General features: G+C 50.1%; 1 protein-coding gene across 1 annotated transcript in view; it reads right to left on the bottom strand.

Moving 5' to 3' along the window:
- Positions 1 to 1,292: 1,292 nt before the first annotated feature.
- The window catches only part of jag1b (jagged canonical Notch ligand 1b), a 35,639-nt gene continuing 24,334 nt past the window's right edge, over positions 1,293 to 12,597 (bottom strand). The window contains exons 18-26 of the mRNA XM_056291260.1: positions 11,779 to 11,895; positions 10,879 to 10,906; positions 10,244 to 10,329; positions 9,479 to 9,592; positions 9,266 to 9,375; positions 4,750 to 4,989; positions 3,967 to 4,098; positions 3,500 to 3,641; positions 1,293 to 2,343 (exon numbers count right to left, since the gene is read on the bottom strand). Coding sequence (XP_056147235.1) covers positions 1,865 to 2,343; positions 3,500 to 3,641; positions 3,967 to 4,098; positions 4,750 to 4,989; positions 9,266 to 9,375; positions 9,479 to 9,592; positions 10,244 to 10,329; positions 10,879 to 10,906; positions 11,779 to 11,895 — 1,448 coding nt within the window. The 3' untranslated portion in view covers positions 1,293 to 1,864. The remainder of the gene's footprint in view (positions 2,344 to 3,499; positions 3,642 to 3,966; positions 4,099 to 4,749; positions 4,990 to 9,265; positions 9,376 to 9,478; positions 9,593 to 10,243; positions 10,330 to 10,878; positions 10,907 to 11,778; positions 11,896 to 12,597) is intronic.

The following is a 12,597-nucleotide window of genomic DNA, read 5'->3' as shown; positions in this document are numbered from 1 at the left end:
AGTCCCATTAAGCCAGCTAGCCCAACAAGGGTGGCCATTGTGCGAGGCTCATGGGAAGATGGGGTATTTCGGTCACAACGTTCATCCTCAGCGTCGAGCTAATTAGTGGGGAGACTCGCTCGCTGCAGTGTAATTAGCTGTAAACACATTTTGATAAAGACTCTGCTCCGGCCTGCGTCGTCACTGCGACAGCTGTTCCCACGCAGCGCTCTCTGCACAAAGCCTTCGCCAGCGCCGGCGAGCTGGCCGTCAAGCAACGGAGACAGACACTTCACTCACTCTCCAGAACAAAGACACTTTAATTCTCTTTTCATACAAAATATTTAATAAATATGACTTTCAAAAATATATTGCCAGATCAACACAAATAATTCTCAAGTTCATAGCACAAGAGTCCAAAAAGAGAGAAAAGAAAAGAAAAAGGAAAAAAAAAAAGGGGACACAAAGTGTTGCCATGATCTCAAAGGGTTAACAAATGAGATAAAACATGTTTGTCTTTTTAAGAGCCTCGTTTTAAAAAGAAACAAATGTGCACAGAAAGAAAGAGCCCGACTCCTGCAGAGCGAGGCAGTGTATCGAATCTGGATCTACAGTGTTCCCATTGCCCCCCCGACTGTTCAAGTACTCATTGTCTAGCTTATGATATTATGCTGACTTTAAAGCAGATGGGAATTCTGGCGCGTCGTGCCGGTTTGCCTTACCGGGTCGGTGGACTGACAGCCTTTTACGTGTCAACGAGTTTAAAAACTGGAAGCTGCTCAAGGATTTTGTTCCCTTAAGTGTTTCTTTTTCTTCTCTATTCGGGGCAGGCGATGCGCCTGCTACCATGTGCATTCCTAAAAAAAAGCAGCATTTTCTCTCTTTCTTTGTTGTTTCCTTACCTCACTTGTCATTTAACCAAAAAAAGTCCTGGCAAAAAAAAAAGAAAAAGAGAAAGAATCCGATTTGCATGAAACGAACGAGTGAGAGGAGAGAGAAAAAAAAAATCTTTCAGGCCAAACGTGCCCCATCCTTTGTCTGTGAAATTGGCATCTATAGAATGAGTAAAATAGTCATCGAAAGGAACAGTAAAGCGTCCACAACTATCAAAACCTTCAAACTCTAGACAGAACATATAAATAAAAAGGAATGATATCTTAAGGCTCTTGATTATTAAGTTAATAAATCAAATATACACAATGATTAATAAAAAAAAAATGTACATATCTACATGTTCTAAATCGAAACATAAATTCTTCATTGTGGCAGCAACTGCTGACATTAAACCCTCCCCGCCCGCCCGCGCCCCCCCCGAAAAAAAATAAAAAATAAATAATAAAGTTTGATCTTTTCTCTCATTTGACAGTTGCTGAGGTCTAAAGCTGAAAAAGGCACTCTTCTCTAAACAAAACTATATTTGTTCACCACCTAAATAACGAGTTCAAACACAAACTAAAAATAATTAGCTTTAGTGTTGAATGTGATGTGTGTTTTTTTTAGTCATTGTACAACAATTACTACTAGAAAAATTTTAAATAACGCTGAAAAAAAAAAAAAAAAAAAAAAGAGGAGGGGACCGAAAAGCCCCCTTCAGTGTCTTCCGAATGAACGGGGTATGAAATGCCAAAAGAGGACACTTGAACCGAGTTTTGCGATGAAATGTTTACCAGTGCCTAGTATTTCCAGCCAACCAGAGCAACCGTCACTGCCAGTGTAAGCCAGCTTGTCGAAACTTAAATTAACACAGGGAATATATGCAATTACCGACTGTGGGGTCAAGATCGATGCGGCGGTCGAAGAACTGCGCATCCCAAAACTTCCCCGTTTCATCCGCCACAGGGGTATGAGGGCATAGGGCTCGGTTGCACAGCAACGCAGCTGTCTGCTATACAATGTAGTCCATCCTGTTTAAGCTGTTCGCTGTCTCCAAGTCTCTGTTGTCCTGTTTATTAGTCCAGTTAGGGTTTTTGCCGGTCGTGGAGTTGGGACCGGAGATGGGCGACTTCTCGTCCCGCTCCACCAGTGTGTATGCCGGCTGTTTGGCGAAGCGGCCCTTCTGCAGGTGCCTCTCCTTGTCGTCCTCGTCCCCCTCGGGGTGATTTGTCCTTATCTTGGCAATGATGGAGTTCTTGTCTTCGTAGTCTTTAATGGCCACCGTGAGGCCGACGTGTTTCTCTATAGGGTTCTTGATCTGGTTCAGCTGCTCCCGCACGTTGTTGGTGGTGTTGTCTTCTGAGCCGGAGGCCGACGTGTTGCCGTGGTTGGTCTGTTTTCGCCGGCGGCGCATGCACCACAAGAAGATGGAGACCAGGACGAGCACCCAGATGACGATGAAGATGGAGCTGAGGAGGGGCACCAGGTAGTCTGACGAGACACAGAGGACAGTCGGGGTTATTCTAGTTTAACTACACAGCAAACGCTACATCCATCTTTTAAAAAAAACAAAATCTATTTATATAGACACCCCCCCCCCCACCCACCCACCCCCTTTTCTCCCCAATTGTACTCGGCCAATTACCCCACTCTTCCGAGCCGTCCCCGTCGCTGCTCCACCCCCTCTGCTGATCCGGGGAGGGCTGCAGACTACCACGTGTGGCGTCGCCGGCCGCTTCTTCTCACCCGACAGTGAGGAGTTTCGCCAGGGGGACGTAGCGCGTGGGAGGATCACGCTATTCCCCCCAGTTCCCCCCGAACAGGCGCCCCGACTGACCAGAGGAGGCGCTAGCGCAGCGACCAGGACACATACCCACATCCGGCTTCCCACCCGCAGACACGGCCGACTGTGTCCGCAGGGACGCCCGACCAAGCCGGAGGCAACACGGGGATTCGATCCGGCGACCCCCGTGTTGGTAGGTAACGGAACAGACCGCCACGCCACCCGGACGCCCATTTATAAAGTGTCAAGTGCAGCACCAACAACAGCGAACACCACAATGTAGAATAATAACGCAAAAAAAAAACCAATTTTGATAGAAATTCAAACCATTATGTACCGGTAACACGCTTGGCGAAAGTCAACATGCTCAGTCGTGAGCTAACCCGAGACAGCGAGGGGGGGAGGGGGAGGGGGGCTCCAGTCTGGCAGAGCCAGAGGTCTGCTGTCACTATGCAGATGCAGGAGTCCTACTACAAGTTCTCAAAGCAGCAAGCCAACCTAAAGCCACACCGCCAAGACGCTCCGGTCTTTCCACAGGGGGAAAAAAAAAAAAAAAAACCCCTGGCTACATTCGCTCTCGGCGACAACGCAGCTTTCGTACGACAGCCGACTTGAGGCGAGTGGTGTGGGCGGCCGGGGTATTAGTTTTCATGTGCGTACGATGTTTTTATTTGAGCGTTGCCTGTATCCAGGACCAGGCCCTGTATCTTGTCTGATCTCTTCAAAAACAAAGAAAGAAAGGAAAGAAAAGAAACACCCGCCCCCTTATATATTTTTTTTTTCGACGTGCAAGTGTGTGCAAGTCTAAGAAGCTTCACAAGCTATATAATGCAACGAGCGGCAGAGTCGGGGAGCAGTTCATACCAGTTTTGCTGGGGCTTGGCACGCGCACCTCTGCAATGGCCTTGATGATGGTGTTGTTCCCATTGCGCTTGCTAACTAGGTCGATTATCCTGTCGGTGATCTCTTTAATGGGGCTCCAGTCCAACCTGTGATCCTCGGTGGACTAGAAACACCGAGGAGAAAGATGGGTTTGAGTCTGCAGACAACATTTCATGTTTTTCATCCATTTATATGTATATATGTATATATATATATATATATATAAAACATGTTTACTTGTTGTCAGCCAATGTTAACATAGCTCACGACCAAAGCTACATCCACCACATCCCATCCCCTGAGAGCATAACTCAGGCCATAAAGCAGCAGAAATCTTTCCACAGCAGATTAGTTCAAGATTTTTTTTTCCCCTCTTTCTTCGTACACATTAATGGAGCGAACGATCAACGCCGCTATCGAGTTTGACGGCGGCGTGTGAAAATACTCACGATGCAGACGTGGATTTCGTTGGTGGCCGAGAACGAGGGGTCACAGGTTATGGACACGGAATGCTCCAAGGAGAGATTTTTCACCACGTACAAGTGCCTCAGCTCCTTGCAGACATGCTCGACGGTCAGGCTCTGGGGACGGACACACACGGGGGGGGAGAAACGAAGCGAATCTTTAAGACACATGGAAAATCGAGGAGCCCAATAAGAAAGAAAACAACTATGATGGTATTGTGGCAGTCTAGTCAACACTGGCGAGATGGGATCCACCTAATTTAGACCGAGGACCACAGGCTCATATGCTTGTCACTATCTGCCGTCATGCTTATTAGGTAACTGGCGAGTGATGATCCTATGTGGTGACAGAGTCGCCAGAGGTCCTGTTTTACCTCAAACCCATATGATCTTGAAATTAATCTTAGATTGCGGTCAGGTTAAATGTGGACTGGCATGAATCATGAAGTCATGAATGCTTTGGCTCTGACGAGCGCCAAAACTTGGATGCGAGCAGCAACAACACACAGGAAAAGGGGAGAGAAATTTCCTCACTTTTTCTTCCTGGAACACATTTATATACATGACTGGACCATTCATGAGAGACTTGGACTGGAAACTTTTTCCCCCGAAAAGGGTGGCTGAGCACTCATAAGAACCTGATCTCCCAGCTGCTCCGATTCAATTAAGAACGCAGCTAGAAAAGTTGGGTGGGACAGAGGCATGAAAAAAAAAAAAACGACCCGAAAAACCTTTAACTTAAATCTCCGGGGTGCCTCGGTAACTCACTTCTGGCATGGTCTCCTTGTTGAAGGTGAAGGTGATGTTGGCACAGCTATTGTCCTGGTAAGTGGAGCTGGGGTGGCATTTGGTGGGCGGCGGTGGAGGGTTGGAGCGCCAGCACTCTCCAAGGCCGAGGCAGGGCCTTTTAAAGCAGTGGCCCTCTCTGATAGGGATGCAGCTCTGACCCGAAGGACACCCACCGCGACCTTTGGCACCGAGCTGGCACGACTTAGGGCCACACCACATCTGCATAGCAATACATGACAAAAGATGGCAGGATGAGACAGTGGCTGCATACCCCTCCGTTCAGGGAGGGGAGAATAAAAACAGCCATAAATATGATGCAAAACACAATGGCAGCATTTCCTGGAAGTATCTGGCGCCTCCGAAACGGTGCATTTCCTGGTACGGTTTACTCCTTAATATTTCCAAAGAGGTTAAGAGTAACGCTTAAGCTCAGCCAAAATATCTGCCAAAATATTTGTTATTTTGTAGGATTTTGTTAGTTGATATATCAATATTCTGGGGGGTGGGACGGTTCACGAAATCCACGGTTCAGTTCACACGACGGTTCTGGGGTCACGGTTCAGTACGGCTTCGGTACAGCGGGAGTGCGCTACAACATACTTTTCATTTATTGGGCAAAAAAAAAAAGCGAACAACTGTTTGCCTCAACAAAACTCTGGCTACGGAACATGAGCACGTCTTCATCGACAAATCTCGATTAAAAGAAGAGGTTTTCCAACGGTACAAACCAAAAAAACACAGCTTTAGTTGTTTTCATATGAAAAAGGCCACATTATAGACTGAGGTCATCAACAGGAAGTGAGCATCGCGCCACGTCGGCCGTGCTGGACAGTCTTCTTTTTTTATAATAATGTTTTTTTTTCGGCATTTTCTGCTTTATTGTGTGGCTACAGATGAGCGTAGTGGCGGCGGGGAGAGCTGCGGTGGATAGGGGACGGTGGAAGAGACTCGTTGAGGCATCAGCTGTGCTCCTACGACCTCCATATGTTACTGAACTGACGACGACGACGATTTTTTTTTTGTTGGCATTTTCCGCTTTATTGTAACCGTGACAGTCGAGAGAGACGGGAAGGGCAGGGGAGAGAGAGGGGATGACATGCAACGCAGGGCCCGGGCCGGATTCGAACCCGGGCCGCTGCGGTAAGGACTCGGCCTTATGCGGTACCGCTCCACCAGGTGAGCCACCGGGGGCGCCCCCGGCGTGTCTCTTCATAACGTTACTGTGTTGCTTAAGTGTCAGCGAGAGGGGGGGGGGGTGTCGCAGCGCGGCTCAAGTACTTAAAATCGTTACGCTGAAATCTCACATCCTCCACGACCGCACAGGGCTGTATATAGCTTTCACTGTTGCTATAGTTACAGATTTCGCCCAGTGCGGACCTGCGTGGAGAGGCTAGACTTGTTCTTTCCAACCCGACTCGTTCCTCTTTAAAAATAAAGTGACTTTTTTTTCCTTTTTTTACACTGTCAACAGACGCGTCATATTGGAAGTGTTGTCGCCAGCATAAGTCACACGTGTTGCACAGTCGCCGTTTTCCCCGACCGCCTTTCCCCCGTCGTCGTCGTGGGTAACGCCAAACACGTAACGCTCCCCTACAGCAGACAGAGACGATGCTGGCGGATGCTCGAGCTGCTTCGTCTTGTCCGCTTGCCATTTCCAAGACCGGCCGGCAGCTGCACTCCACACTTGATCCGTGCCAGCTGAGAGGTTTCACCGGGTTATTTGGCGAACGGGGGTTTTTTTTTTTCTCTGCAACTTTATTTGAAGGTTTTTTTTTCTGCGCACGCCTTTCTGACTGAAATCCGAGGTTATTCCCCATTTCTGGTGTGACAATAAATACCAGTAGAAACAGGAGCCCAACTACAACTACAAACAGTGCAGCGGGGCATCCGGGTAGCGCGGCGGTCTATTCCGTTGCCTAGCAACATAGGGCTCGCCGGTTCGAATCCCCGTGTTGCCTCCGGCTTGGTCGGGCGTCCCCTACAGACACAATTGGCCGTGTCTGCAGGTGGGAAGCCGGATGTGGGTATGTGTCCCGGTTGCTGCACTAGCGCCTCCCCTGGTCAGTCGAGGCACCTGTTTGGGGGGAGGGGGAACTGGGGGGGAATAGCGTGATCCTCCCACGCGCTACGGCCCCCTGGCGAAACTGTCAGGTGAAAAGAAGCGGCTGGCGACTCCACATGTATGGGAGGAGGCATGTGGTAGTCTGCAGCCCCCCCCCCCCCCCGGGTCGGTAGAGGGGGTGCAGCAGCGACCGGGACGGCTCGGAAGAGTCGGGTAATTGGCCAAGTACAATTGGGTGGAAAAATGGTGGGGGGGTGGGGGGGGGGGATTAAAGAGGAAAAAATAAATTATATGAGCCAGCAACAGGTTATGGTCATTTTACTGTTTGTTTCAAAGAGTTTTAATTCTGTTTTATTCGAGTCTGAGCCCGGCCTGTAGCGAACAGGAAACATGTGATTTCAGGTCGGCAGCAGCAGCAGTTAAAATGTTATGAGCCAGATAGGCATGTATTTTTTTGCTCGTTAAATAGTTTTATTCCATCTGAGAACATGTAGGCCTCGAGCTGGAGGAAATTGTGTTTATGCGTTTCCCCAACAAACGTAGGCTAGCATAATATTTACCATTTAAAATAAATATTAAGTTGTTTTCGTAAAACAGTGTTAGGCACGCGAGTCTGCTGACGGGACGCATTTTATTGGGAATAAAGTTGGGCTGCTCTTCAATAAATACAAAACAATTCTACACGCCGTGATGATGTCATCCTTTCTATAGGCCGCCAGTCAACCGTTTTCGAGCTCTGTAAACACCGATCACGTCCGACTGGAATGGCTCCCATTGGTCCGGGACAATGGCATCTTTCAGGACACGTAGCGCGGCACCTATTCCCCCCCCCCCCCCCAACGGAAACCCGCAAATCAATCAGCGATGTGACATCGCCACGGTAACGACATCACCAATGAGTTAACCGATTCCCAACGGCCTCGTCTCATCCAATTGGCCGCACGTATGGCAGCGGCGACTGCTTCACTGCACATTTTAATTAAAAAAGGTCTTGGCAAAGGTTTTACAGCACTTTTCCTTTCTCCTCGTGCATCCGTACTGAAATGCTTTCAGATATGGCGCACACCCCCAGGCCCCGGATCACTTTAATAACGCATCTCGATCCGGAGAAGAGCAACGCCGTCCGGTAAAAAAAAAAAAGAAGCCCTGTCAGCACGGCGCAATCGTTCATCGGGTAGTTACACAGGGGTAAATATAGATGCTGAAGTGCTGGTACACCATGACCCTCTAAAACCGTGTAATCTAAACCCAGAATGTAGGACAGTTTGAAATTGGAATTTGACGCCCATTAACGGCACCATTGTGGTCCCTTTGAAGGCATATATCATCATTGACGCACAGAATTCGTCATTAAGTACACACCATCCGATGACACAATCCGTGATGGGGGGTCTGTGATGGCTCCATACAAGGCCATTAACCCTCGCATACCATTACAAACCTCAAAACTTCTCACCGGTATTCAGCTAAGCTCATATCTACTGTTAACTGGGCCGCAAGGACAAGGCTTGTCGTACCACTACCCTGACCACTGATACCAGGCAGGTGAAGTACAACATGTCTCTCGTGAGTTATTTTACAGATACTGGACGCTTGTTTTTTCCCCCCGCCCGCATTCCGGGAACGCTGCCTCTGATTGGCTAGTACTCGTTGCCTCTGTTGGTTAAGGTTAGGGTGGGGTTAGGGTTAGCCAATCAGAGATAGAGTAGGGGCGGGCCTTTCCGGAATACGAGAGCGTGACGGAGGCCGCATTCTTGCGGAAAACGGGTACGGAAAAAAAATCACGTATACTGGACACGGCCCTTCATCATGAGCTGATGAATGAGATCACTCAAGATGGACCAGTAAGCTGGACAAGAAAACACTCCCCAAAACCAGCACAGAACCATCACATCTCTTCACCATTGGTACATACTGGTCTCACTACAATTACCCCCAACAGGGTAATTGGCCAAGTACAGGCCAATTACCCTATTTTCCGAGCCGTCCCAGTCGTTGCTCCACCCCCTCTGCTGATCCGGGGAGGGCTGCAGACTACCACATGCCTCCTGCGATACATGTGGAGTCGCCAGCCGCTTCTTTTCACCTGACAGTGAGGAGTTTCACCAGGGGGACATAGCGCGGGGAGGATCATGCTATTCCCCCAAATTCCCCCTCCCCCCTGAACAGGCACCCTGACCGACCAGAGGAGGCGCTAGTGCAGCGACCAGGATACATACCCACATCCAGCTTCCCACCCGCAGACACGGCCAATTGTCTGTAGGGACACCCGACCAAGCCGGAGGTAAAACGGGGATTCGAACTGGTCATCCCCGTGTTGGTAGGCAACGGAATAGACCGCTACACCCCCCGGACGCCCCATACTGATCTCACATTCACACAGTATTGAACATATCCGTTTTGCACACTGGATAGTAGTGTGAGATGACATACCCGTGTGCACACAACCTTCCCATTGGAACAGTGGCAGGTGTTGCAGTCGTCATCCCATTTGGCTCCATCAGGGGTGACATGACCATTAACGGAGCAAGGTCTTCTTGTAACTGTACCCCGAAAAAAAGGAAGGGGGGGGAGGGTGTTAAAATACAAAAAGCATATGTTGTTTGTGTCACTTCCTGTTTTTGTTGTCTATATAAAACACTGTACCTTCTTGACAGTGTGGTCCGGTCCGGTCCGCTGGACACAGGCAGCGGTAGCCATTGATCTCGTCCACACAGGTGGAACCAGGGGCACAGGGGGAGGACTGGCACTCGTTAATATCTGACACGAGCGAGAGAGAGAGAGAGAGAGAGAGAGAGATTAAAATGAGGAATAGTGCTATTAGAATAAAAAGTTCCATCACAGCTAGACGGCGCACAGAAGAACTGGTTAAGAGTCAGCACACAAATCCAATTCCGAAGCCGAATTAATTCAAGTCGTATGTGTCATTTGAACCATATGCACACATACAAACCAGTTAAAAGACAAGCACTAAATCAGCCTTGGACTATGTGCCCCGTGCAGCTCAGTATTAAAAGCAACATCATTAGCAGGTATGCAGGAGCTAAGGCTGGACCCAGCAGAACAAAGGGTTCCCAAAGGGAAAGAATGTGGCCATCTGAAAGCCTTTAAGAGGGAAAACAATCTGTGTAATCAGTGTCAGGGAGCATGGCTGATTAGCTGTTGGCCTGGTAAGCCCGTTTCCCCCTCGGGGACAGCAGCAGAGCAGAGCGCAGCGCCCGGCGGAGTGACATCTACATGGCCGGGTCTGGCCCGCGGCCCAAAGCACAGATAATTGGTTGGCTAGACCTTCCATTTGGAACAGTCATGACAGTCCCCCGGTTCAGGCCCACTCTAACCCAAGGCTCAGCCAGGGATCAGGGGAGAGAGGTGGTGGGGGGATTGTGGGATAGGGGTGGAGTTAATACTCACTGATCCGACAGTCTGGACCGGCGAAGCCAGGGGCACACTCGCATCGGTACCAGTTATCGCCGTCGACACACGTTCCACTGTTGTAGCTGCAGGAGAGGACGCCGGGACAGGAAGCCAGGTTAGTATCGATTCACCAGCGAGAGAGAAAAAAAAACCCATCTCTGAGCAACCCACAAGCCCTCAAACAAACTCCCATCTGCCCACGCTCACGATATCACGGACATTTAATATCACACTGTTTGAGGGTGGGATTTTCTCCCAATCAACACATAATAACTATGTCTTAAGGGCAATTAAGGCAATCGGGCTGGTTCCTTTTAATGGACAACTATGTATTGGGTTTGGTCGTAAGTTCCAGTGGTGTGTGGTTCACTACAGTCGCGCCCAATTGTTCACAATAGAGGGTTGGCTGATTGCACCCATGGAATGGCAAGGAAGGGTGTGTGCCTGTTTCCCATCAAAAACAGAGAGGGAGGGGGGGGGGGGGAGGGTGCGAGAGCGATAGGGAGGGAGAGCGAGAGAGAGAGAGAGAGAGAGGGAGAGCGAGAGTGTGCAGGTGAGAAAGCGCCACACAGGAGGAGCACCCTGTTCACATCGATCTGTAACTCTACGGGGAATGTTTGGCTTCCACTCACCATGGGTGTGGACTGCAGTCGTTGGTATCTGAAAGAGAAAGAAAAGAGGGAGGGGTTGAGTCGAGAAGGAGGGAGAGACACGGGGAAGCGGCGAGCGTTACTCTTTTCTCACACACACACACATGCGAGTTTTTAGGGCAGACGACACCCGCAAAGAGCACGCCTGAGCTTGCGTGTTTGCAGAGGCGTGTCGGGCTGGCGGGCCCCGAGCGCCACACGGCCCGATTACTCCGCCGCGGAGCCAACAGCGCCGTCGCCTTTTCACCCTCCGGATGGGCTTCGGACCACCTCCGCACCCCAAACCTGCACGCCGACCTCATCTTCCCCAGTTCCCCACCTCGACCCCTTCTTCCCTTGGTCGCACAATGTAAGGGAATTTATGTTTCACAGAAACATGTGTACGGGGCAGCGATCCCAGAGAAGCCAGGGAAATGGAGACGGGCTTTACAACGAGCCGACATGTCACTGTTTGGACGGGAATGCACAACGAGAGACCGAGGGAGAGGGGTGTGTGTGTGTGTGTGTGTGTTTGTGTGTATGTATGTGTGGGGCAGCAGAGGGAAACATCTGTCTCCACTTTCCTCAAGTTTGAACCCCTTTCCTCCCTCCCTCCCTCCCTCTCTCCAGCAAACACTGCCTGCAGCCCGAGTGAACAAGAGAAAGCAATTGGAGGAGCGAGGGAGGGGGAGAAATTAAAGGAGAGGACATGAGGCTATCGAGAGGGAACAGGAGAGAGGAGACGAGAGAGGTACGAGTGGGACCGGTTCGGTGGTGGGGCCACACATCTGTAATAACTAGGAGAGTTTTTGCTACGGTTCAACAACAACAACAACATCAGTATGCCATAACATCCCAGCTTAACCCGGACTCCCCCCCTCCCCCCCCGGGATGAACACTCACTCTGCGTACAGGTGGCGCCCTCCCAGCCTTCCTTGCAGACGCAGGTGAAGGAGTCTCCGCTCACCACACAGGTGCCGCCGTTCTCACAGGGGTTGGGCAGGCAGCTGGAGTTCTTGGCTGGAGAGACAGAGGACATGTACCCGATCAAATCAGGTTAGAAGTTCCCCCCCGGCTTTGAGGTGGCTTATCAGTAATGCAATCAATGCCCGTACAAATGAGCAATTAGGAAAGGACCGCTGCCGATTGGCTCTCGTTCCACGGTAACCAGTGTGGCTGGTTGAACCTGCCATTGAAGTGGATCATCATCAGTACAGTGAAGGAGTCAAACAGTTGTACGTTAGCATCCGCAGGCTAAAGAACACTGGCAAGGGGCGAGGCAGGAAGTGTTGGGAGAGTGAGGGATGAAAACCCGTTGTGGACCACGCAGATCAATATTCCCATCTGAGCGGAGACCACGCTCTCCCACGAATAATTACCCACATACGCTACCGGTCAGAAGGGTTCGAACGCCTCAGTTTTCCCACATTTTATTGCCATTTACTCAGTTTAATGTCTCTGTACTCTGAAATTAAGGCGTAGAGCGGCACGGTGGCGCAGTGGTTAGCACGGTCACCTCACAGCAAGAAGGTTCTTGGGTTCGAACCCCGGGGTTGTCCAACCTCCGGGGGGTCATCCCAGGTCATCCTCTGAGTGGAGTTTGCATGTTCTCCCCGCATCTGCGGTGGGTTTCCTCCCCACCATCAAAAAGACATGCATGTTAGGGTCAGTACTCCCGTCTGTGCCCCTGACCGAGGCATGGCAAGACCAACTGGAGTTGGT

Source organism: Lampris incognitus, chromosome 13, assembly GCF_029633865.1.
Source record: "Lampris incognitus isolate fLamInc1 chromosome 13, fLamInc1.hap2, whole genome shotgun sequence".
Taxonomy (NCBI): Eukaryota; Metazoa; Chordata; class Actinopteri; order Lampriformes; family Lampridae; genus Lampris; species Lampris incognitus.
The sequence above is the reverse complement of the archived record's forward strand: the minus strand, read 5'-3'. Positions and strand labels throughout refer to the sequence as shown.